The 21793-nt window shown below is 46.8% G+C and overlaps 2 protein-coding genes across 9 annotated transcripts in view; one reads left to right on the forward strand and one right to left on the reverse strand.

Moving 5' to 3' along the window:
* The window catches only part of CRYM (crystallin mu), a 44570-nt gene that overhangs the window by 19415 nt on the left and 3362 nt on the right, over nt 1-21793 (reverse strand). Inside the window, exons 1-2 of one of the 3 annotated variants that reach the window (XM_078611101.1) lie at nt 5234-5512; nt 417-589 (exon numbers count right to left, since the gene is read on the reverse strand). The exons of 1 other annotated variant lie outside the window; for it this stretch is intronic. In XM_078611101.1, the coding sequence (XP_078467227.1) occupies nt 417-583 (167 nt within the window). In that variant the 5' untranslated portion in view covers nt 584-589; nt 5234-5512. Of the gene's footprint in view, nt 1-416; nt 590-5233; nt 5513-21793 lie in introns of those variants that run through there. One more of the 3 variants, XM_078611102.1, reaches the window with a different exon arrangement.
* Nucleotides 6850-21793, forward strand: part of LOC144730345 (kelch-like protein 24) — a 32469-nt gene continuing 17525 nt past the window's right edge. For 2 of the 6 annotated variants that reach the window (XM_078611096.1, XM_078611098.1), the window contains exons 1-3: nt 6855-7153; nt 9515-9603; nt 19848-20006. In XM_078611096.1, coding sequence (XP_078467222.1) covers nt 19913-20006 — 94 coding nt within the window. In that variant the 5' untranslated portion in view covers nt 6855-7153; nt 9515-9603; nt 19848-19912. Of the gene's footprint in view, nt 7154-9514; nt 9604-11773; nt 19653-19847; nt 20007-21793 lie in introns of those variants that run through there. The other 4 variants (XM_078611095.1, XM_078611099.1, XM_078611100.1 and 1 more) reach the window with 4 other exon arrangements.

Here is a 21793-nt window from a genome sequence, read left to right on the forward strand (position 1 = left end):
AGAACCTTAAGAGCCCCCATTTTTGTCAGTAACCTAAACATCCACCACTCATAGCGCAGTGCACATACATTTAGCTCTCTCCCCTTCTGGCATTGTGAGATATATAAACGGTTTCTCTACTAATTTATTTCATTTACGACGTATTCATTTTTAAAGCTATACATTCGCTGCGTGCAGTTAGTCTTTATTTTGCTCAGTCAGTATTAGCCGTTCCTCAGCGGGTTTTCTTTTTTTGTGGTTAGTGCCTCGTTCTTCTATACTCCTGTACTGTTCCCGTTCTATTGTAATGTGCACCGATGACTTCTTTACTGAGGGCAATATTACACATATCCACACCTCGGATTAGCACCATTGGCTACCGCGACATACATCTCACGGTGCTTTTGCATTTCGAAAATTGGCAACCATTGTCTCACCCCGAATGTGGGCTGACAGGCACGATGGCTCGCAGTGGCTGGACCACGCCACCAGCTGCTCCCAGTGAGAACCGGCCCAGCGCCACCTCTAGACGGGCCACCAGTGCATCATAGCGCAGCACGCTCTGCACCTGCTCCGCTCCAATGTAAGTCGGCAGGTCTGCCATGCCGTCCTAGGGTTCAAACGCCACCGAGCGTGGGATGAGTTGTTCATACGTTCCAGAGGTGTGGACTCGAGTCATGTGACTTGGACTCGAGTCAGACTCGAGTCATGAATTTGATGACTTGCGACTCGACTTGGACTTGCATAACAATGACTTTGTCCCACCTATGAGATGTGGACTCGAGTCATGTGACTTGGACTCGAGTCAGACTCGAGTCATGAATTTGATGACTTGCGACTCGACTTGGACTTGCATAACAATGACTTTGTCCCACCTCTGATACGTTCCATTGCATGCCACTGTGGCTACGAAATACAAACCATAGACCACGGTAACTTCGCACTGCCCCGAATATGAATGGCGAGGCGGTGTTGGTGGGTGTACCTGCATTTCACTAATTCTCAGATAAAGAAACTGAATGTGAACATCACTTACATCGGCCATACGAAAGAACAAGGATGGAAACGCCTAATGCTTCGAGAGATGAGCTATGGCATCTAAAGAAGAGAAAATGCATTCAAAACTCACTACCCTAAAAGTCGCACATGGTCACGTATAGTGAGTGTGGGTACGACCACCTCTTCCAAGAAATCTGGCCAAATGCTCTCTAGAGGACGTCTATTTTGCTCTCGCTAGTGGAGGCCCTTCTGCCCACAGTGGTTTGAGTAAATTACTATTAAAACTATTTTTTTGTACATTTTATATTTACAGGTAAGGCCCACTGAGCTATATAGCTCGTTTTTATGAAGCAACCTGGCCACAAATGAAAGATAGCTTAACGAAGTGGCTTATTATGTGGAAATGTATAGCAGCCAAATCCTTTAAACCCATGTTTCTGAATGTCAAGGGACATACCAGAAGACCCAGAGAAAAATCCACACGGCCACGGGGAGAGAGACATGTAAACTCCAAATCAGGGTCGAGATTGAACCCACAACCTCCTGTATACTCGGCGAGGTAGTTAATATCTCGCCACCGCGGCACCCCAAATAATTGAAAGGCTGTACTAGTTTATCATGTGGCACGGTGCAAGCCATAAGGCATGTCACAGATCACTGCCGAATAGAACACACGTACATGCTGCGGAATGGCTTACAAATGCAATACAATGGTAGCCGGTTAAAGTTTTTACACACAATACGGGCGAAGAAGTACTGTACATGATAATAAATCCAATTCTGCCAAAAAGCTAAGGACACATGTAGGTTTAGTCACGGGGCTTGAGCAGTAAAGAGCAAGTTCACAGAATCAGCTTTCCTTGACAAGAATGACGCTAACCAAAACAGTCTCTAACATACGCGGTGGACTTGCTAGTTTACATTACAAATATCTCAGTCTGCGTACAAGTCCAGCACTCGAGCCACCGCGAATAAGTGTACAGTACATTGATAATAAACGTTTGAGGCGCTATTCCTGCACCAATGTACACAGCGACCGAAGCCACACGTCATGCTGTGTGGCCTGGCAATTCCATGACACGACATGCATATGACCTGTCTCGTGGAGTAGACTGCACAACGCACTAGCCACACTGCAGGTTACAACACTTCTCTTTAAGCTTCTTCCCTTGCACTGTTAAGACTTTGCCTCCCGTCCTCTCTTTCCCAAGCTCTTAGAATAAAATATCTCAATTCAAGAAACGTGTTACACTCTTATCTATTACCTATTCGATAGCGCCGCTAGTTGGGCATGTGCTAAACTGTGTATTTAGTTTTTGAATAACATATCTTACGTATGAATTGTTCTTACAATTAGCAGCACTGAGACATCTAATACATTTTAAAATAAGTATATAGCTATTCCACCTGGCGTGAGAGATTGCCCTTTTACATAGGCAGTAGTGACCTATTCAAGTGTGACATTTAGAACATCTCATCTGCAAACTTATTTGGTTCTGGAGTACTGTATATGATTTTATTTGCTATAGAGCTCTGCATTCAGAAACTAAACTGCCTGAAGGTTTCTGTCAAATACAATTAGTTTCATCACCTAAAATTACAATTTAGTTTAAACCCATTATTTATATCAAGGTGACGAATTCGGTAATATATTTATATCAACAAATTCTAAGAATGAACGCATCGTTTAGTTTCATTATAGTATGCTAGAATCAATGCATTGTTTAGTTTCATTATAATATGCTAGAATCAATACCTTATCTAGTTTCATTACATTTCGACGTATTATTACATGACAACTTCTTGAATGCATGAGAATAGGTTTTCCCCTTTTTTCTGGCAACAAAAAAGGTGATAAGATGTGCAAACACCAAACTGAAACCTTTTACAATAAATCATGTCTGCATTAACCACAATACTTGTGGTCAGAATGCAAACAAAAAACATACTCTGATAATATATGCATTGTCTTTGAAACTGATTGGTCCACACCAGAGACAGCTTTCTTTTGAGCCTCGTCTCAAAACGGTGTTAGACCAGAGGACGCCAAAAATACTTTCCTTTTGGGTCAACGTGCATTCTTGAATGCACGTTGACCCAAGTGGAAAGTCATGCAATCAGTGTAGTTTTAAAAGACCCAGAACAGCACAAACTGTTGGGAAGGCAGGGAGTGGGGTGAGGGGGGGGTGAATAAAAATATAATCTGTAACGCACACAATATTTCAACTCAGAGGCGTGGAGCCAAGTACGAATAACATTGAGTTATTACGTCCATCAATAACATTGCCTTCAAAGGAATAGAATGTACCGTAGAATAGTATAATACTGTAATATGCGATATTTTGGTTAAATGTCCCTTCGTAGCACTGAGATTAAGAAGGGCTACTGGGCAAAAGGTCAATTATATATTTTCTGGAGGGCAGTGTCATGAAAGAATCTGCCGAGACTGAAGTAGGGGTGGGGAGGATAGGAATCCAAAACTCTCTGACAAGGTTAGGACGTCTTCACAGCCAAAGCCACTGATGCCACGACATTTCGCTATCGCTTCATTCTGCTCGATCTCACAGATTCAGTCAGCATCCGACATTCAGTCTGATCTCAAGGCTGTTTTACACTGCCTCCATACAACCAGAAGTGTCACGGATGTCTACGGAGCGCTGTGTAAACACTACCTTCTCATTCCTATCAAGCCATGTGTCCCGAAATTGAGTTATTAATCTTCATCAGTCTCCGTGAGAGTCAATGAGTCTTTATGCTCAGTCTTATTGGATAATGCCCTCTGGCAGCCTAAAGCGATACTCGTCCATCCTGCATGCGAGATCCACCCGTCTTGCTTGACCATACTTCTCCATGCAGGCCAATGTGAGTTGAAGGGGGTGGGCAATGACCGGTGCAGACGTTAATTGCCACTTGTTATAGATGTAGCCGGAAAATCCAATTTAGGTTGCAAGGTTCATAGTTTGGTGCGCTAACCACTGCGCCACCCGTTGCACCCAAAGATGCAATCATAACGTTACACTGGCCACGTTAGAGTGTGCAAGCAATTTTGCAATCTTACAGATTGATGACACGTTTACAATCATGAAACAGTATAAGTACAGTCCCCGGTTCGCACACATACATCGCCAAACATAGGGAAAATTCGTTCACCCCACATTGGCCAGAAACTCAATACAGTTGTAAGCATTCGTGGTATGTAGTTTCAAATCCGAAAGGCCAGTGGAAAACTAAGGATTTTGAAAACTCACTCGTCCGTCATTGGAACCTCATTTGCCAACAAAAAACATAACTCTGATAAGGACAGTGCATACATTATCAGAGTTATGTTTTTTGTTAGCATTATGACTGCAGGTATTGTCGTCTATGCAAACATGACTCCTTGTAAAAAAAGGTGTCAGTTTTGTTGCCAGATAAAAGGTTAAAAAAACAATTATCACTCGTCCATGTTAAGTACTGCATATGTAGTGGCTCAACGCGCGCATATTCGAGAACGGCTGCATGTCCGCGCTCGGTAGCCAGAAGAAGGCGATTGGTGAGCATCATCATGGTAATGTCGAGAGCAGCCAGGGTCAGGATGACCTTTGGGGTAATTCCGTTGGGGTAAACAAGGGGGGAGGTGGTCCGGAATTCAAAAAGACCGGTATCTGCCAATCATCGAGGGATCTTCTGGAGAATGTTCTGGAAGGGGTCGCGAGGGATATATAAGTCGGGCAAAACGAGCCCGAGGGGCAGTATGCTGAAGACAGAAGACAAGAGAAGCTGAAGCCGGACTCGCCAAGCTAGTTAAGAGTATTCTGTGTGGACCTGGGTAGGCTAGGATAGGGTCGCTAGGGGCAAGCAACAGTCCGTACGTCGGCACGTTTGACCCCCCGGGGCTGCGGTGGTGTCGACCCGCTGAGACAGCGAGACACGGAAGCCGAGAGGGGTGAGGAAAGGAGAGTAGAGAATAGGATAGGGACACGGCGAGTGAGGCAGCGAACGAGCGATGGACGGCGGTCATCGGCTTGACTAAAACAAGTGTTATATAAACAAACTGTAATAAAGTGGCCCGGGAACAAGACAAGAAGTCTTCCGCCTTTATTTACAACCCTACACGTATAACGTGCCAGACATAATAAGCTTGGGCCCTTTACACAGGCTTCTTCTGTCTGTCTGCCTGCCTGCAAACAAACAACAAAAACAACACACTCGTTGCGTAGACGCTTACACGCAGAGATTTTAAAACGTTTCGTTAAAAGCCAAAAAAATACACGACCTTTGCTCTCCCCCAGAGTAGCACTCAAAGCCAACCGGGCTGTGAGGTTTTGCGAAGTTATTTGCTTTTTTTCTTTCTGCAACTCGCTCGGTCGCGGCATAAACTTTGAAAACGTCAAGGCAAAAGAGAGAGCTGAGTGGAATGCAATGAGTGGATTGTACCAACGCCCTGCTTTGCCTCGTGGGGTGCCTGGGCACCGTCACGAAATGTTGGCACACGCTGTGGTAAAACGTTGCCCAACGTGGCAATCGCAGCGTTGTTAATTGTGCATCTATTTTGCGAATGGGCATATTTCGGGCCGAGTGTTTTTTTTTTTCACGTGACACAGCGCTATGCAAAGGGTGAAGTCATCATTATTAAATCAAGGGCACAAATCAAGGTCCATAAATGACGTCACGCGATTTTTGACGATTTTTGACCCCCCCCCCCCTATCGTCGCACGACGTCATAAAAAGTCAGACCCCCCTCAAATATGACGTCACAAAGCTCTGCCCCCCCCAAAAAAATATAAAACATGCTACAAAACGTTTTAAACTCTTGTCATTGTAGTGCGTATTTAATGTGGCGCTGCACTCTGATGTAGGAGAAAACATTTATTAAAAAGTATATTTGATTAAGTAGAACGTGTTGTCTATATTTATTTAAAGTTGCGCATTTTGATGTGACGTCACATTTCTCACCTCCCCCCTCGTCACAAATGTCTGACCCTCCCCCCCTAGGTGCGTGACGTCATTTATGGACGGCCCCATTGCCCAACGTGGCAATCGCAGCGTTGTTAATTGTGTATCTATTCTGCGAATGGGCATATTTCGGACCGAGTGTTTTTTTTTTACAGGACACAGCGCTGTGAAAGGGGTGAATAGTCATCATTATTATTAAATCAAGGGCACAATGAAAGGTGCTCATTGAAAAGCACGCGTTGCACTTGATTCATGCGTTGACAGAAAAGGGGCCGTCCATAAATGACGTCACGCACCTAGGGGGGGGGTCAGACATTTGTGACGCACAAGAGACAATGCACGTTTAACAGCAACAATAATAATGAACTCGGGTTGATAGCTCAATGGTTGTATTTAAAAATTCCGATGTAATAAATTAAACAACAATTGAGATAAATCCTTCAACCTGAACACCTCTGGCATCGAGATAAATTTGGAGGGAAATCCTCTAGCCTGAACACTTCGTATGATTTGAGAGGAATTTGTAGGGAAATCCTCTAGCATGAACACCTCCTCTGACACTGACATGAATCTGGAGGGAAACCCTCTAGCCTGAACACCTCCTTTGACACTGAGAGGAATCTGGAGGGAAATCCTCTAGCATGAACACCTCCTTTTACACTGACAGGAATCTGGAGGGAAATCCTCCAGCCTGAACACCTCCTCTGAAACTGAGAATTTGGAGGGAAACCCTCTGACACTGAGAGGAATCTGGAGGGAAATCCTCTAGCCTGAACACTTCCTCTGAAACTGAGAATTTGGAGGGAAACCCTCTGACACTGAGAGGAATCTGGAGGGAAATCCTCTAGTATGAACACCTCCTTCGACACTGAGAAGAATCTGGAGGGAAATCCTCTAGCCTGAACACCTCCTCTGACACTGAGAGGAATCTGAAGGGAAATCCTATAACCTGGACGTGCCAGTGCCCAGGGCCTGTGTTTACTCGCCCTGGTCTCTCGCCGGGCTAGGATTTCCTTAGCCGTGTTTGTGTGTTTTCGTGTGTTTTTTTTTTAATAAACCTACATCGCTTTAAACAACAAAACTAAACTATGCACCGTAGCCCACTTTTGTCCATCGCTTAGCGCGAAGTCGTGGTTTTATGTCGCTCGAACTCGTCTCTTTGTCACGATCCCGTTATGCGAGCGGAGGCGGCGGCGCTCGGGAGCTAAACTAGGCCTGGGATGCCCAGCGTTGGGTCTGAGTGAGTACCCACAAATATCGCTTCGATATCGCACTCACAACTGCAAAGTTGACGGGTGGTGGTGGTTGGGGGGGGGGGTCATTTCAATACCCCCAACGCCCCCTACTACGTGCGAACATTCACAAATGTTACCGAGGATGTGTTTTTTTATGTTGTACTGTAATACAGGCACTGCGGTGACGTAATGCGCATGATTGCCGTGCAAGCTCACGGCGTAAACGATTGAACGGTGATAAGTGTAGGGTTATTTGTTTGCGTTTGTGTTGCTGCTCTAATGTGCATTCGGTTTATTATACATTTTTAATCTGTGCAATGTTTTAATATCAATGTCCCCCACCCCCCCTCCTCTCATCTCACACGTGTGTTGTCAGGACCGCCATGCTGGTGGTCATGTAGAAACACGCGTTTACAATATTATTATTTAGATTATTTGGCTGCTATAAATTGTCCACGTGATAAGCCACTTCGTTGAGCTATAATGTATGGCCAGGTCGCTTCTGAAAAATAAGCTAATAGCTCGGTGGGCTTTACCTTGTAAAATGAAACCTTTTTGTGATTTTGCACATCTATCGTGTTTTTTATTTTGCTTGTAACTTTCTGACCCGCCTCTTCTGTACGTCTGTGCAAGAGCTTTATAGCTCATCGGATTCCTCCACTATAAACAATGACTGATTCAATGTATCACCAAGATGGCCGCGTGTATACCACTGGCGCGAAAGGGTCGTTGCCCGGAACGTTGTCTATTATATAGAATTGTTAACCTATTAGGGAAGTGTTATTGACACTGTGTTATCGACACTTCCCTAATAGGTGTTGGTTGTGCCTGTGCACCATTGCCAACGTAGTATTACAAATGTGTTTTTTGTTTAGTTCTGAAATTGTGTTCATCTGCGTTATGCGATTTAAAAACGGTGCAAAAAAACAGCGAGGTGGCGTTGTGGCACAGCAGCTGACTCGCAGTCACCTGAGCCCATCATCCACTCGGGGAGTGTCGATAAAATCAGTGCCGCTTTGTGGGAAGCACAGACATACTGGGAGGCATGGAGATTTTGGCCCACACCTTAAGCACGTGGAATATTCACCGCTGCAATAGTGTGGTCATTATGGCCATGTTGGTACATCGAACCAGCACTGCTGGGATACAGGGAATTGAATCTGAGTTCCAGCCACCTCTTGGCAATATCATCGGTAGTAAGTGGTGACCATGGTCGTCGTCTTGCTTATTGTTAAGATGAGCCAGTACAGTACTCTGCAAATGGCTTCAGTTGAAGTTGTCACGATTGTACAAACTGAAATGACGTTAATTGATATTTAATTTAATGCAGCACAGCTCAAAGGGCTAAAATATGTAAGCACAGTAAATCCGATTACTGAAGTGACACCAGCTGTAATTTAGTTGTGTCACATCTTGAAGTCATGTTCCCCTGACAGGATATGAAGCTCTGCTCACAGGGATTTCAGGAGACACATTTGTCTTGACAGGTCTCCGATAATACACTATGTTTTCATAATTTGGCACACCGCTGCTGAAACTACTTTTGACTTGCATTGCAGGTGCCTGCGGCTACTCAGTGTCAGGGCACACAGTGCCATTGTTTGGATAGGGCCCTACCTTGCTGAATGGACTCTTAAATCATACTGATCCAAGCCTCAAGTTGGTTACATCAGGGTGACTAGTGATATGTGTTAACCAGACCCCACCTTTCTGATGATACCCATTAAAGCTTAATAATGGCTGAGTTTGGCTTTTTAAGCAAATGCGAATAACCAAACATGTAAAGGCTTTGGGCTGATGGATAAAATGTTACCTACAGTATTTATTTTAGTGGTTAATCTGCATGCCTAATGTTTAACACATTTGCCAAACTAGGAGACTATTTTAAAAGCACACGTGATATTTTTTTTCAGTAAACTTATGTATTGTTACTGGCTTTGTATTCCAACTGCCATTCGCAAGTGATAACATTATTCTTTATCTGTTTCAGCTGTGGCTAGTTAAATAACAAGTCCACTTAAACTAATGTCCAGTAATGGGCCCAAACAAGAAGGGAGGTTTTGCTTCATGCTATAACATTATCATACAACATTGAAAACTTGCTGATTAAACCGTACCCAATGGAGAATATTTCATGTACTAATAACCTTTTTCTGTATAAGACTAGCATTGCATAGTTACTCAGTTTAAACCCATCTAGATATTTGGATAAGAGGCTTAACTTGTATTTGGATAAGAGGCCAAACAGGGACAGTCCAGTCAGACTCTCATACTCAGTTCAAATACTCAGTCTATGGACAACCTTGTTTGGTGTCCATAATTAAGACTGGGGATTAAGATACAAACTTTTGTGTCATTATTGGCAGATTTGGAGCGGACTGAAGAGCCCGCCTGCCTCTCCCTGACGCATCCCACCTGGCTGCAAGTGTGAAATTCCTAATCAGAGAAATCCAAGGTAATGTGGCGGTCTGGATATTCATGTGAGGTAGAATTATTTCAGAGAAAGGTGGTTCTCAAAACTATAGGTTGTCAGGGCAATATTTGACCTTTGTTGTACCAATAACACTGTATACTGAAGATCAATGTTTTAACAACATAAGTTACATGTTGTTTTAAGTCAATGTAAATAATACATACTGAAGATAAATATTTTAACAACATATGTTACATTTTTGTTTCAAGTCAATGTAAATAATACAATCTTGATTTGAAGCTTTCGTGACTGCAGGAATCCATACTCTGGTTCTTTCGGTAAAGTCACGTAGGTAGAAAATAAAATAAATCACGACGTTTCGGAAGCAACACAAGCATCTGTCATCAGGTGGGAAAGCATGGTCTGCTGCTGAGGCAGACTGTTTTAAAAGGTTTTAAATGGGTGTAGCCCAAGGGTCATAAAGAAGTGGCCGGGGCTAGTGATGATAATGTGAGAATTTAGCATGTAACTGGAAAAGAAGGAAAGCGGGCCTCCTTGACGAGGGCACGGAAGTGGCTATGTTAATGTGAGAGATTAGCATGATATTAATGTGAGAAATTAAGAGGGCACGGAAGTGGCTATGTTAATGTGAGAGATTAGCATGATATTAATGTGAGAAATTAAGAGGGCACGGAAGTGGCTATGTTAATGTGAGAGATTAGCATGATATTAATGTGAGAAATTAAGAGGGCACGGAAGTGGCTATGTTAATGTGAGAGATTAGCATGATATTAATGTGAGAAATTAAGAGGGCACGGAAGTGGCTATGTTAATGTGAGAGATTAGCATGATATTAATGTGAGAAATTAAGAGGGCACGGAAGTGGCTATGTTAATGTGAGAGATTAGCATGATATTAATGTGAGAAATTAAGAGGGCACGGAAGTGGCTATGTTAATGTGAGAGATTAGCATGATATTAATGTGAGAAATTAAGAGGGCACGGAAGTGGATATGTTAATATGGGAGTTTACCATGATGTTAATGTGTGTTAATGTGAGAAATTAGCATGTAACTGGAATACAGTTAGACATTAAAGCTCTTTGTCAATCCACTACTGGATAAAGGCTGCCCAGTACGAAATTGGGCATGGTGGTTTTTTTTATCCGGTCTTCACGCTGAGCAGTGCAGGTTGGGTGGAGGTCAAGGACCAGATTAGATATGCAAATGTAATTATATGAAAAACATGTTAATTGGTTATCTGCTTGAGATCACTCATGTCAGAGTTAACCCATGCGTTACAGAGTTATTCTTATACGAAGTTTAAGAGTAAAAGTAGTAAAAAGTATTAAAATATTTTTGTGCTCAGTGCATATAACCATGTTATGCAATATTTTTTATAATTAATATTATTTAGTTACAGTACTTGCATTGTTAAAAAAAAATATTTAGCCCATTTGGTTATTCCATGTCAGATATGGGGTTTGTTTGGCCATACTTCATAATGAGAATAGATTTTCCCCTTTTTTCTGGCAACAAAACAGGTGTTAAGATGTTAAAATACCAAACTGAAACCTTTTACAAGGAATCATGTCTGCATTAACCACAATACTTGTGGTCAGAATGCAAACAAAAAACATACTTTGATAATATATGTGTAGGGGTGTTAGAGAGAGAGCCGTTATGCATGGCAGCTTATGGGAAACAAACACAGTGGGCGGGGCTACGTGAGTGCACGGGTGGGGTGCTCTCAACGACGTCCGCACCAGGCAGCCCGGGGCCCCACCCCTCAGCGGGGGTGGAGTATAAAGGGGGATGTGTCAGAGGGCTCGGGGCAGAATGTTAAAGCTAAACCAGTGAAGACCGAAGATCGTCTAGCTAGAGCCCTGGACTCCCCTGGGACGCCGCCCTTGTCAGGGCCGCGCAGGACCGAGCCAGCGGCGTGGTCCCGAGAACCAGAGCTAGTGCTCTGGGACTCCGGGTACCGTAGCCCGACTTACCAGTGTCAGGCCAGACAGCCTCCCCTAGCCCGTTAGTGGAGGACGAGGAGGTAGGTCAGAGATAGCTAGCAGTGTATTCCCAGCTAGCCGGGTGAGGGGGCCGATACCCCCTCTAGTATTGTATGTCCACAGTTGTGACTACTTGTACGGAATAAATACGTGTGCCTCACCAACGGTGTCCAAGAGTCATCAACGGTACTTCATCTGGTGTCAGAACAACTACGAACATGGACACGCGCCGGACAGCTCGAGCCGGAGTACCGCAGGTGGAGGACACCGCTGAAATTGTCGAGCCCGAGACGGCTCAACAAGACATCGTGCAGCCGGGGCCGGACGCATTCTTACCGGGGCATCAGGATGAAGAGGAGCCGCCATCAGAAGGGCTGAGGCTGGCTCACGCGAGGCTGGCGGAGCTGCTTTACGCCGCTGCCGCCACACTCGAACACATCACGCGGCTGGGGGCTGGTGGACCACCACGGGGCGAGGAGAACCGACGTCCGCTGCGCCTTCCCGCCATCTCAACGGATTCAAACTTTGAATCTCCCGCCATCGCCGCAGCAGCTGCTGAGGACGTGGCCGGCCTGAACCTCGGGTCCAACATCGCTCTCGCTGGGGCTGCCGCGTCACCGCCAGCGGAGGGAGCGTCATCACGGCTGCGACAGGCGATACCATCTGCCGTTCACGCCGAAGCGCAGCCGAGTTACGGGGACAGCAGCCTGCGAGCTTCCATGGCGACCGCTGCGCTGCACCAACGGCTGCCTCCGCTCAAAGAGTTTGTTGGCGCGGAGGGCGACTGGGGCGGCTTCCAGCGACGCTTCCTCGCCCACCAAGAAATGGCACGGTGGTCGGATGCTGAGGCTCTCTGCGCGCTGCCGGCGCTCCTCGACAGCGACGCACTCGCCGCCCTTACATCGGCGCCGAGGGAGAAGCGCTCCACGCTACAGATGGCGCTGCAGTTGCTGGCCGGGGTCTACGGACCTTCAGCGGAATGCAGGCAGCAGTTTTACGATCGCCAGCGGGGTGCAAAGGAGTCGCCCCTGGCGTACAGGACGAGTCTCCTGGCACTGGCGAAGACGGCCTTCCCTCGAATGGACGACGACGGCGTGGACGCCATGGTCACAGAAAAAATCCTCCTGCTGGCAGACGACCTGGACATCGCCGTCGTTGCACAGGAGGACACGGAGATGAGTTCCCTCCAGGCTGCGCGGCTCCTCCACGCCAACCTGCTGTCACAGCGTCAGAAAGCCAGCAGGGCAGCGGCCGGGCGTGCGGTGAAGGTTTACGCCGTCGACCGTCGACTGCAGCAGGGGACGGGAGCACGGTCGGGCCGGGATGGGTCGAGCCGCTTCGACCGTCCGTCATCGCCGCCGGCGCTCCCGCGTTGCTTCAACTGCGGCGTCCGGGGCCATGTCGCCTCGGGGTGCCACTCTCCTCGGCAGCGCGGGACGACGCCTCGACAGGACGCCGGCCCTCCTCCTCCCAAGCTCCATCAACATAATCCGGCGAGTCGCGGCACCCCTCATGTTTGGCCCAAGCACACACTCGTCACACACTCGCACACCGCAACGAACGGGGGGCCGACATTGCGCTGCGACGGGCCAACACGCACCACTATGGGGACTCAAATCGAACCCAGGCAGTGGTCCATGTTGGCCCATCGCGTTGTGGCCGCGTCGTCGGGGTCGTCGGCCGTGGTGGGACACATTGACGGGGTGGAGGTACGCATCCTGGTCGATACGGGGGCATCGGCGACCATCATTTCCGAACTCATTTACAATATTCTACCTGTCCAGAGCCGTCCTTTACTGCCGGTTAACGTCCCATTCTATGCTGCTAACGGGGGCTCTCTTGGCATCATTGGACAGATTCGAGCGCAAATTTGTATCGGGGATATCAAATTGTCGAGCCCGATTTTTGTTTCCTCCTCGCTGGCGGTTCCGTGCCTGCTGGGGACGGACTTCTTGGGCAAAATGCCGATTCGTATTTTAATAGACCAGGGATGCATTGAGCTCCCGTCGGGACGACGCATGTCGTTCCTGCCTTCCCCTACTGCGGCTCGGACGGCGTTCGTAACAGTACCAGCGTTCGTCGTTAAAACAGTTCGTGTGCCGCCGGGAGCTCAAATGTTGGTGCCTCTAAAACTTCGTCGGCCCTTCGCTGAGGGCATTGGGGACCAGGGAATTCTGCTGGGACCATCTAGGGCCGGGGTTAGTGGACCTCATTTGATTCCGGCCCAGACCGTCGTAAGAGGGGACGGGGACCCTTTCATCGCGATCCTCAATGTGGGGTCGCAGACAGTGGTAGTTCCTCAAGGGACGGTGCTTGCTCACGCGACGCCGGTGCCCTGCGAGGAACCTGTTGCGAATCACGTCGGCACTGCTCCCCGGCCGCACCCACATTCGGACAGCGATGGAGGGTGGCTCGATGCGCTTTGTGCGGGATCGACGGACCTGTCAAATTCAGAGCGCCAACAGCTTAGAACGCTACTGCGGGAATTTTCCGACGTTTTCAGTCGGGACAAATACGATTTGGGTTGCACTCATCTGCTGTGTCACCATATTGACACGGGTGACAGCGCGCCAATACGCCAGAATCCGTTTCGGTTAAGTCCCGCCGAAAAGGACCATGTCAAATCGGCTATTGATGACATGTTAGCCGCCGACATCAATTCTCCTTCCACCAGCCCTTGGGGAGCGCCGATCGTCCTGGTTAAAAAGCAGGACGGCTCGTTGCGGTTTTGCGTTGATTTTCGGCGCCTTAACAAAATTTCGGTTGCCGACGCATACCCGCTCGCACGGATGGACGAATCGATGGACGCCTTGGCGGGAGGGCGATTCTTCTCCGCACTGGATTTACTTTCGGGATTCTGGCAGCTTCCTCTGGACGATGATTCAAAGCCTAAAACTGCTTTCCGTACACCGCACGGCCTGTTCCAATTCAACCGGTTGCCGATGGGCTTACTCTCAGCGCCGGCAACTTTCCAGCGTTTGATGGAATTGGTTTTGGCTGGATTGCAATGGGAGTCGTGCCTGATTTATTTGGATGACGTTATCGTCTTTAGTAAAACTTTTGACGAACATCTCCAGAGGTTGCGGGCGGTTATCCTAAAGATGCGGGCTGCTAATTTGAAATTCAAACCCCAAAAATGTCATTTGTTACGCGATTCGGTGCGTTATTTGGGGCACATCGTGGGGCGCTCAGGTATTGCTACCGATCCCGCCAAAACGCAGTGTGTCAGCTCCTGGCCGACTCCCACCTCGGTGGGAGAGGTCAGGAGTTTCATTGGCTTCGCGTCGTATTACCGACGGTTCGTCGCTGATTTTGCGACGATTGCCAAACCCCTACACGCTTTAACATCAAAAGGGGTTCGGTTCCACTGGGGTCAGGAGGAGGAGGCTGCCTTCTGCTCCCTTCGGGACGCCCTGGTAAAAGCTCCTCCCTTGATTTACCCCGATTTTTCGGAACCATTTTTGCTCGACACCGATGCGAGCAACACGGGTATTGGGGGCGTGCTTTCCCAGGTGGTTGACGGCGTGGAACGGGTGGTTGCGTACGGCAGTCGGGTGTTGTCTCCAGCGGAGCAAAGATATTGTGTCACCCGTAGGGAACTGTTGGCAATTGTCTATTTCATCCAACAGTATCGCCCATATCTGTACGGTCGGCATTTCACCGTCCGCACAGATCATGCGGCACTGCAGTACGCCCTGCGAGTTCAACAGCCATCGGGACAATTGTCCCGATGGTTGGAGATCCTCCAGGATTTTGATTTCGAAACCACCTACCGTAAGGGCGTTCGCCACACCAACGCGGACGCTCTGTCGCGCATGCCAACCACCTCCGAATGTGCATGCCTCCTGGGGTTGGGACGTTGCAAGCCAGCAGGGGACATGCCGGTTCCGGTCCTGGCGGCCGCCGCCGACGACGAAACATTGCTTCCAAATTCTATCGCACAACAGGGAAAAGATTCCCTGCTGGGTTTGCCTGTTAATGAATGGGGGCGCCTCCAGATGGAGGATACCTCCCTCCTCGCGTCGCGTCGTCGCGCCGGGGAGGCGGGGCGGGGGACGGGTGATGCCGACGCATGGGAAATGCACGCGGGGTTGCTGATGCATTGGGACGGGAAATCCCATCGACACCGGCTGGTGGTCCCTTCTGGGTTACGGGGTAGGGTGGTGTGGGCTGCTCATGAGCGCCTCCTCCACCTGGGTACCCAAAAGACCCTCGCCTTGCTCCAGCTTGATTTTTTTTGGCCAGGCATGACGAGGGATGTCGCAGATCTGTTGGCATCATGCCCTCGGTGTGCGCAGCGAAAACCACCAGCACGGGAGTCAAGCCCGCCTTTGCAGTCTATCAGAGTCTCCAGAGTGAACGAACTTGTCGCGCTGGATATTCTGGGGCCATTTCCCGCCACCCCTAGGGGCAATAGATATTTGTTGACCGGGGTGGAATACTTTACGCGCTGGCCTATGGCCTGGCCCCTGGCCAACCAGTCGGCAGCAGCCATCGTGGAGGCCTTTGTCCAAGGTTACGTCATGGACAAAGGTGCTCCAGAGCGGCTGCTGACCGACCAGGGAAAATTTTTTTTCCGGCAAACTCCTCCAACAGGTCTGTGAGCTCCTGGGAACGAAAAAAATTCGTACCTCTCCCTATCACCCGCAAACTGACGGGATGGTCGAGCGTCTGCATCGAACCATCACGTCTATGTTGTCGCAGCAGGTTTCGGACTCACAGACCGATTGGGACTTGCAAATTCAAGGGGTCCTGGCAGCATACAGATTGGCCCCCCATGCTGCGACGGGATTTTCACCCTTCTTCCTCATGTATGGCCGCGAACCTGACCCACCTGTTCGGGCACAGCTGCAGATCCCCGCGCCGCTGGGAAAAACTAAATTGGCCGACCATGTTAAATTTAACCTTGCGAAATTGACTGAGGCACGGGATGCTGCCATGCTAAATTCCGACAGGCGTCAGAAAGCGAATGAGCGCCTCAGACTGGGTCGCGCGCACGTGCTACAGTGGAAGCCGGGGGACAGGGCATGGCTGCACTGTCCCCAGGTACCACTCGCGACCTCAAAACTGGTGCGGCCGTGGCGGGGCCCCGTCGAGGTGGTCGAGGTTTTGCGGCCTCAGTGCGTTCGCATCAAATGGGGGAAGCGCCGGTGGTTTGTGCACCCCTCTAGGCTGAAACCCTTCGTTGCGGTGCGAGGCCCCACTCCACACACGCGTGGCCAAACATGTGGGGGGTCGGCCGACTCAAAGGGTCCGTCTCTGCTGCTCTCGCCTGACGTGTTGCCGGCTGTCCCGCCCCCAGGTGCACCAGGAATGACGGGCTCCCGCCCAACAACCCCTACGGGGGATGCCGAGGGTCTCGCGACATCAAGCGCAGACTCACTTCGAAATGGACAGCTGCCACCGGATGGTCCGCCATCCGGGGTTGCCCCGTGTGACGGGCCTGCGGCAAGGACGCGCGCAAGAATGCGCAGACTCTTGTGATGCACAAAAAGAAGAATTTTTATTTATTTTTTATTTTCACATGTATGGTTACTGTGCGCTGCGTCGGTGGTGTGCTCCTGGCACATTGTGTTGTGTTGTGTGTGCGTTGGGGGTTCCTTGCGATTTGTATATACGTTGCTTTTACGGAATTCGTATTTATTCGGGGGGGGTGCGTTGGGTTGTTTTCCCTTCGGGGTTTTCTGGTTCTTGTTGTTGTTCTCTTCGCGTTATGTTGAAAAATAGTGAGGCACACGCGCGGTCAGGGGGTAAATGCGCTTTTATTGTCGTTTCTTTGTATGTTGGCAGCCGGGACGGCTGCAAGCTATGTGGGCGGGGGTGATGTAGGGGTGTTAGAGAGAGAGCCGTTATGCATGGCAGCTTATGGGAAACAAACAGTGGGCGGGGCTACGTGAGTGCACGGGGGGGGGGTGCTCTCAACGACGTCCGCACCAGGCAGGCCGGGGCCCCACCCCTCAGCGGGGGTGGAGTATAAAGGGGGATGTGTCAGAGGGCTCGGGGCAGAATGTTAAAGCTAAACCAGTGAAGACCGAAGATCGTCTAGCTAGAGCCCTGGACTCCCCTGGGACGCCGCCCTTGTCAGGGCCGCGCAGGACCGAGCCAGCGGCGTGGTCCCGAGAACCAGAGCTAGTGCTCTGGGACTCCGGGTACCGTAGCCCGACTTACCAGTGTCGGGCCAGACAGCCTCCCCTAGCCCGTTAGTGGAGGACTAGGAGGTAGGTCAGAGATAGCTAGCAGTGTATTCCCAGCTAGCCGGGTGAGGGGGCCGATACCCCCTCTAGTGTTGTATGTCCACAGTTGTGACTACTTGTACGGAATAAATACGTGTGCCTCACCAACGGTGTCCAAGAGTCATCAACAGTACTTCATATGCATTGTCTTTGAAACTCATTGGTCCACACCAGAGACAGCTTTCTTTGGAGCCTAGTCTCAAATGGTGTTAGACCAGACGCCTTTTGGCTCAAAAGAAAGCTGTCTCTGGTGTGGACCAATCAGTTTCAAAGACAATGCATATATTATCAGTGTGTTTTTTGTTTGCATTCTGACCACAAGTATTGTGGTTAATGCAGACATGATTCCTTGTAAAAAGGTTTCAGTTTGGTGTTTTCACATCTTAACCCCTGTTTTGTTGCCAGAAAAAAAGGGGAAAACCTATTCTCATATTTTGGTACTGGCAAAGGAGGTCCCATGATGTAGCATACTTCATCATGTTGGTCATTGTGGGTTGATGGAGTGGGAAGATATAAATTTCCACTTCTGTTAGCTGTGATCGGGTATAATACTGAAGTCAGGTTCATAGCACAGTGTGGGATGGTGCGGGCATGTCTTCATTCATCAGTGGATAGGCAAAGGGCTGTACATTTATATGTTATTGTTATCATTAATTTACAAAACTATATTAAAGTACTGGCACATTGGTCAACAGTGGCATATGTCCAGGCACTGAGCTTACATTTTCATTAACTTGATAATGGCATAAGTAAGTATCGATGTGTTTTACTCACTGTTCACACAAGTATTTATTACAGTAAATGTGTAATTTAAGACTGTATATGATTTATTAAGACAAGAGATGTATGTAAAATGCTGAAAGGCACATTTTCTGTACATGTATTTGTGGACCAGATTCCATGGCTATATTTTTCAATGCAATCACTTTCATGTATATAGTTGGCTCATGATGAACACGGAGGTTCAGAAATTAAGAAAATGGATAGAAATTAAGTCACTATATTATCCGCACTGCACTAGCATGGCAGTCAATGAACAATGAAAGGCCGGGTTATAAATTGACAGCACTAGTGAGTGATTGGTATCCAAGTGAGTAATCCCTTATGTCAATGGTTTTAGCTATTTACTTAAACAAGTAATTATTACCGCCTCAATTATTATGTAGAATATACAAGAATAACTTCGCCATACAGTGTCTGTCACTATAACCCCGGGTATTTAAGTATTTGATTATTAAATGTTTAAATATAATATCTTTTTATAGGTACTCAAAAGATAAACTAGTGGATCTTTGAAGTATTTAGTTAGTATAGTGGTTTTCCATTGTACAGCACAATTCATTGATTGTATGTGCTTCTACTCAGACAAGACAGCTTCTTGCTACTTGCTACCCGTTGGCAGAAAATTGTGAAATAATTGCATTTATTTAAATGGCCTGCCACTGACTTCTGTAATATGTATTGCTCTTAGCAGATTTCATCTGAACTCTATATACACTGCGAATTACTTTCTACAATATAAGTTACTTTTTAACACCAATCATCCTGAACTACCAGAGTAGGCCTTTTAATGTTTACCCAACATGTTGTGTTTGCTTGACTGAGTGCTGATTCGAATAAAATAATGATATTGTGGGTGTATGACTATGAGAGCACTCCTACATTTAATCAACGCCTTGTCACATAGGTCGTATTTACCAATAAGCAGTGTATAACCATGGAAATGAAGATTATGGTGGTTTGTAAGAATTGTAATTTGGAAAACGCCGACTTCTTTATAACCATAAAAAGCAGAACTCCATTTTGTTTCTTGATACATAAATAAAAAGTTTTTGAGTCCCATCACCCTAATTGCTTTCCAGACCGATATTATCAAGCTGCATATGTTTATGCAAGCAAGCATAGACTTTCATTCTTTGGGGAGGTATTTACCTAACCTCTTCATTGACCCAGCTGCAGCGACAATGCTAACCACCGTGTGTATGCATGTACGTTGAACCTCTTTTGCACCACCGTGCTAATCGCAGGTGTGTGATGGCTGTGCAGGGCTGTGCTGCCGCGCGGTGGCCGACCCAGCCCTCGCAGTGCCCCACGCCTGCCTCGCTGGCAGCATGTCCGGAGGGAACGCGGCCGCACTCGATCCCGCTAACGCCCCTTCCCGAGGTGAAAGACGTGTTCTGCGATTACATCGCCATATGCCGACAGGTCAGGAAGCAGTTAATAGGGGTTTCTGGTTTCTGTGGTTCATTCGTATTTCATTGTAATGTGATTTAATTGTTTATCTTTTGTCTGTGTGCTTTTGCTGTTTATGCATTTGCTTGTTTCCTTATTGATATACAGCGAGGGAAAAAAGTATTTGATCCCCTGCTGATTTTATACGTTTGCCCACTGACAAATAAATTATCAGTCTATAATTTTAATGGTAGGTTTATTTGAACAGTGAGAGACAGAATAACAACAAAAAAATCCAGAAAAACGCAATTTATAACATTTTTGACATGCGTTATTCTGGATTTTGTTGTTGTTATTCTGTCTCTCACTCTTCAAATAAACCTACCATTAAAATTATAGACTGATCATTTCTTTGTCAGTGGGCAAACGTACAAAATCAGCAGGGGATCAAATACTTTTTTCCCTCACTGTACAATTTAAGTTTTTAAACATTTGCTGAAATAACAATGCATAAGTTCGTTTTTCTACCACTGTACTCTCAGCACCAGTTAAAGAGTGAAGCCACCTCTGCATTATTCAGCTGATCTTAATTCGAACATAAGATTCCTTCTTTCTGTCATTTATTCGCATACTTTATTACGGGACTAAAATTCACATTTCCACTCTTGAGCTGCTGTGAAATTTATATGTGCATCAAGGTGTTGCTGTTTTTCTGTTAACAGTACTAAACAACAGATGATGATTCAAACTCGTTGCGCTTTTGATGGTTTATAAAAAAAAAAAAAGACTGAATAATGTGCCCTAACTAAAGGTATATCAAAATTATGATTTCAGTGGCTTAGTTTGTACAAGTTTCATGTTTTCAGGGTCTTACCAGTAAAGCAGAAACTCATTCACAGAAGGAATGAGCTATACAGTAATAGTCAATATTCTACAAATGTTACATGACTTTGGCCCCTGGATTCGCTTAAAATAATCACACCATGTACAATAAGAGAAATATATGTCCCATTATGCTATCTTATAACAGCGCTGGGACTACAAGAGCTGAAACAAAAGCTTTTATGATTGGCGAGGGAATAAGAGTCCTAAGCGGTTGCAAAATGTACCCTGTTGAATATACCTTCATATTTAGTTTTGCTGTATCTCAGCAATTAATATATTGAGTGCATGCCAGCAGAACCCACTGTAACAGCAATATTGATATATAATATTTCGGAAGACATCAATTGTGCCTCACTTTAGTTATTGGTTATATTCTGTGCACAGCATTATTTTTGTGAAAACTAAATTACAGTTTTTGGGATGTGGCTTCTAGTGCTCTCTAGTTATCACTGTGGCTTTCAGCATGCATACTATGAGGCACAGGGATTTCAGCGTGAGTGCTTGTAGAAGTAGAAAAGCATTTTCAAAAACTTTTAAAAGGATGAAGATGTCACGTTTTAATATGATTCTGTTATTTTTAGGCTAGTAATTAGTTCCCTTGCCAGTGAGGCAGTTTGTACAGAGCACAAAATAATGTTTCTGAGCAATCTTCAGGTTTAAAAAATACAGCATTATATTAACATTAAACGGAGGTATTTGGATATGGTAATGTGAGTCAGTGGGGTTAATAACAGTCAAAGGACACTGCTTAGATACCAGATTTTAACCCAAATTCCCATCATTGCACATTAAACACATTCTCTAATGTGGTTTGAGGGTCTAAACCTGTTCCCCAATCACTTAAACATATAAATTGAATACATCGCGTGATGATACTGCATTGGCAGTGGTGAATAAACATAAATAACAAAAACTCAACACATTCCTCAATAACA

This window comes from Lampetra planeri, chromosome 35, assembly GCF_965212315.1.
Source record: "Lampetra planeri chromosome 35, kcLamPlan1.2.h2, whole genome shotgun sequence".
NCBI lineage: Eukaryota > Metazoa > Chordata > Hyperoartia > Petromyzontiformes > Petromyzontidae > Lampetra > Lampetra planeri.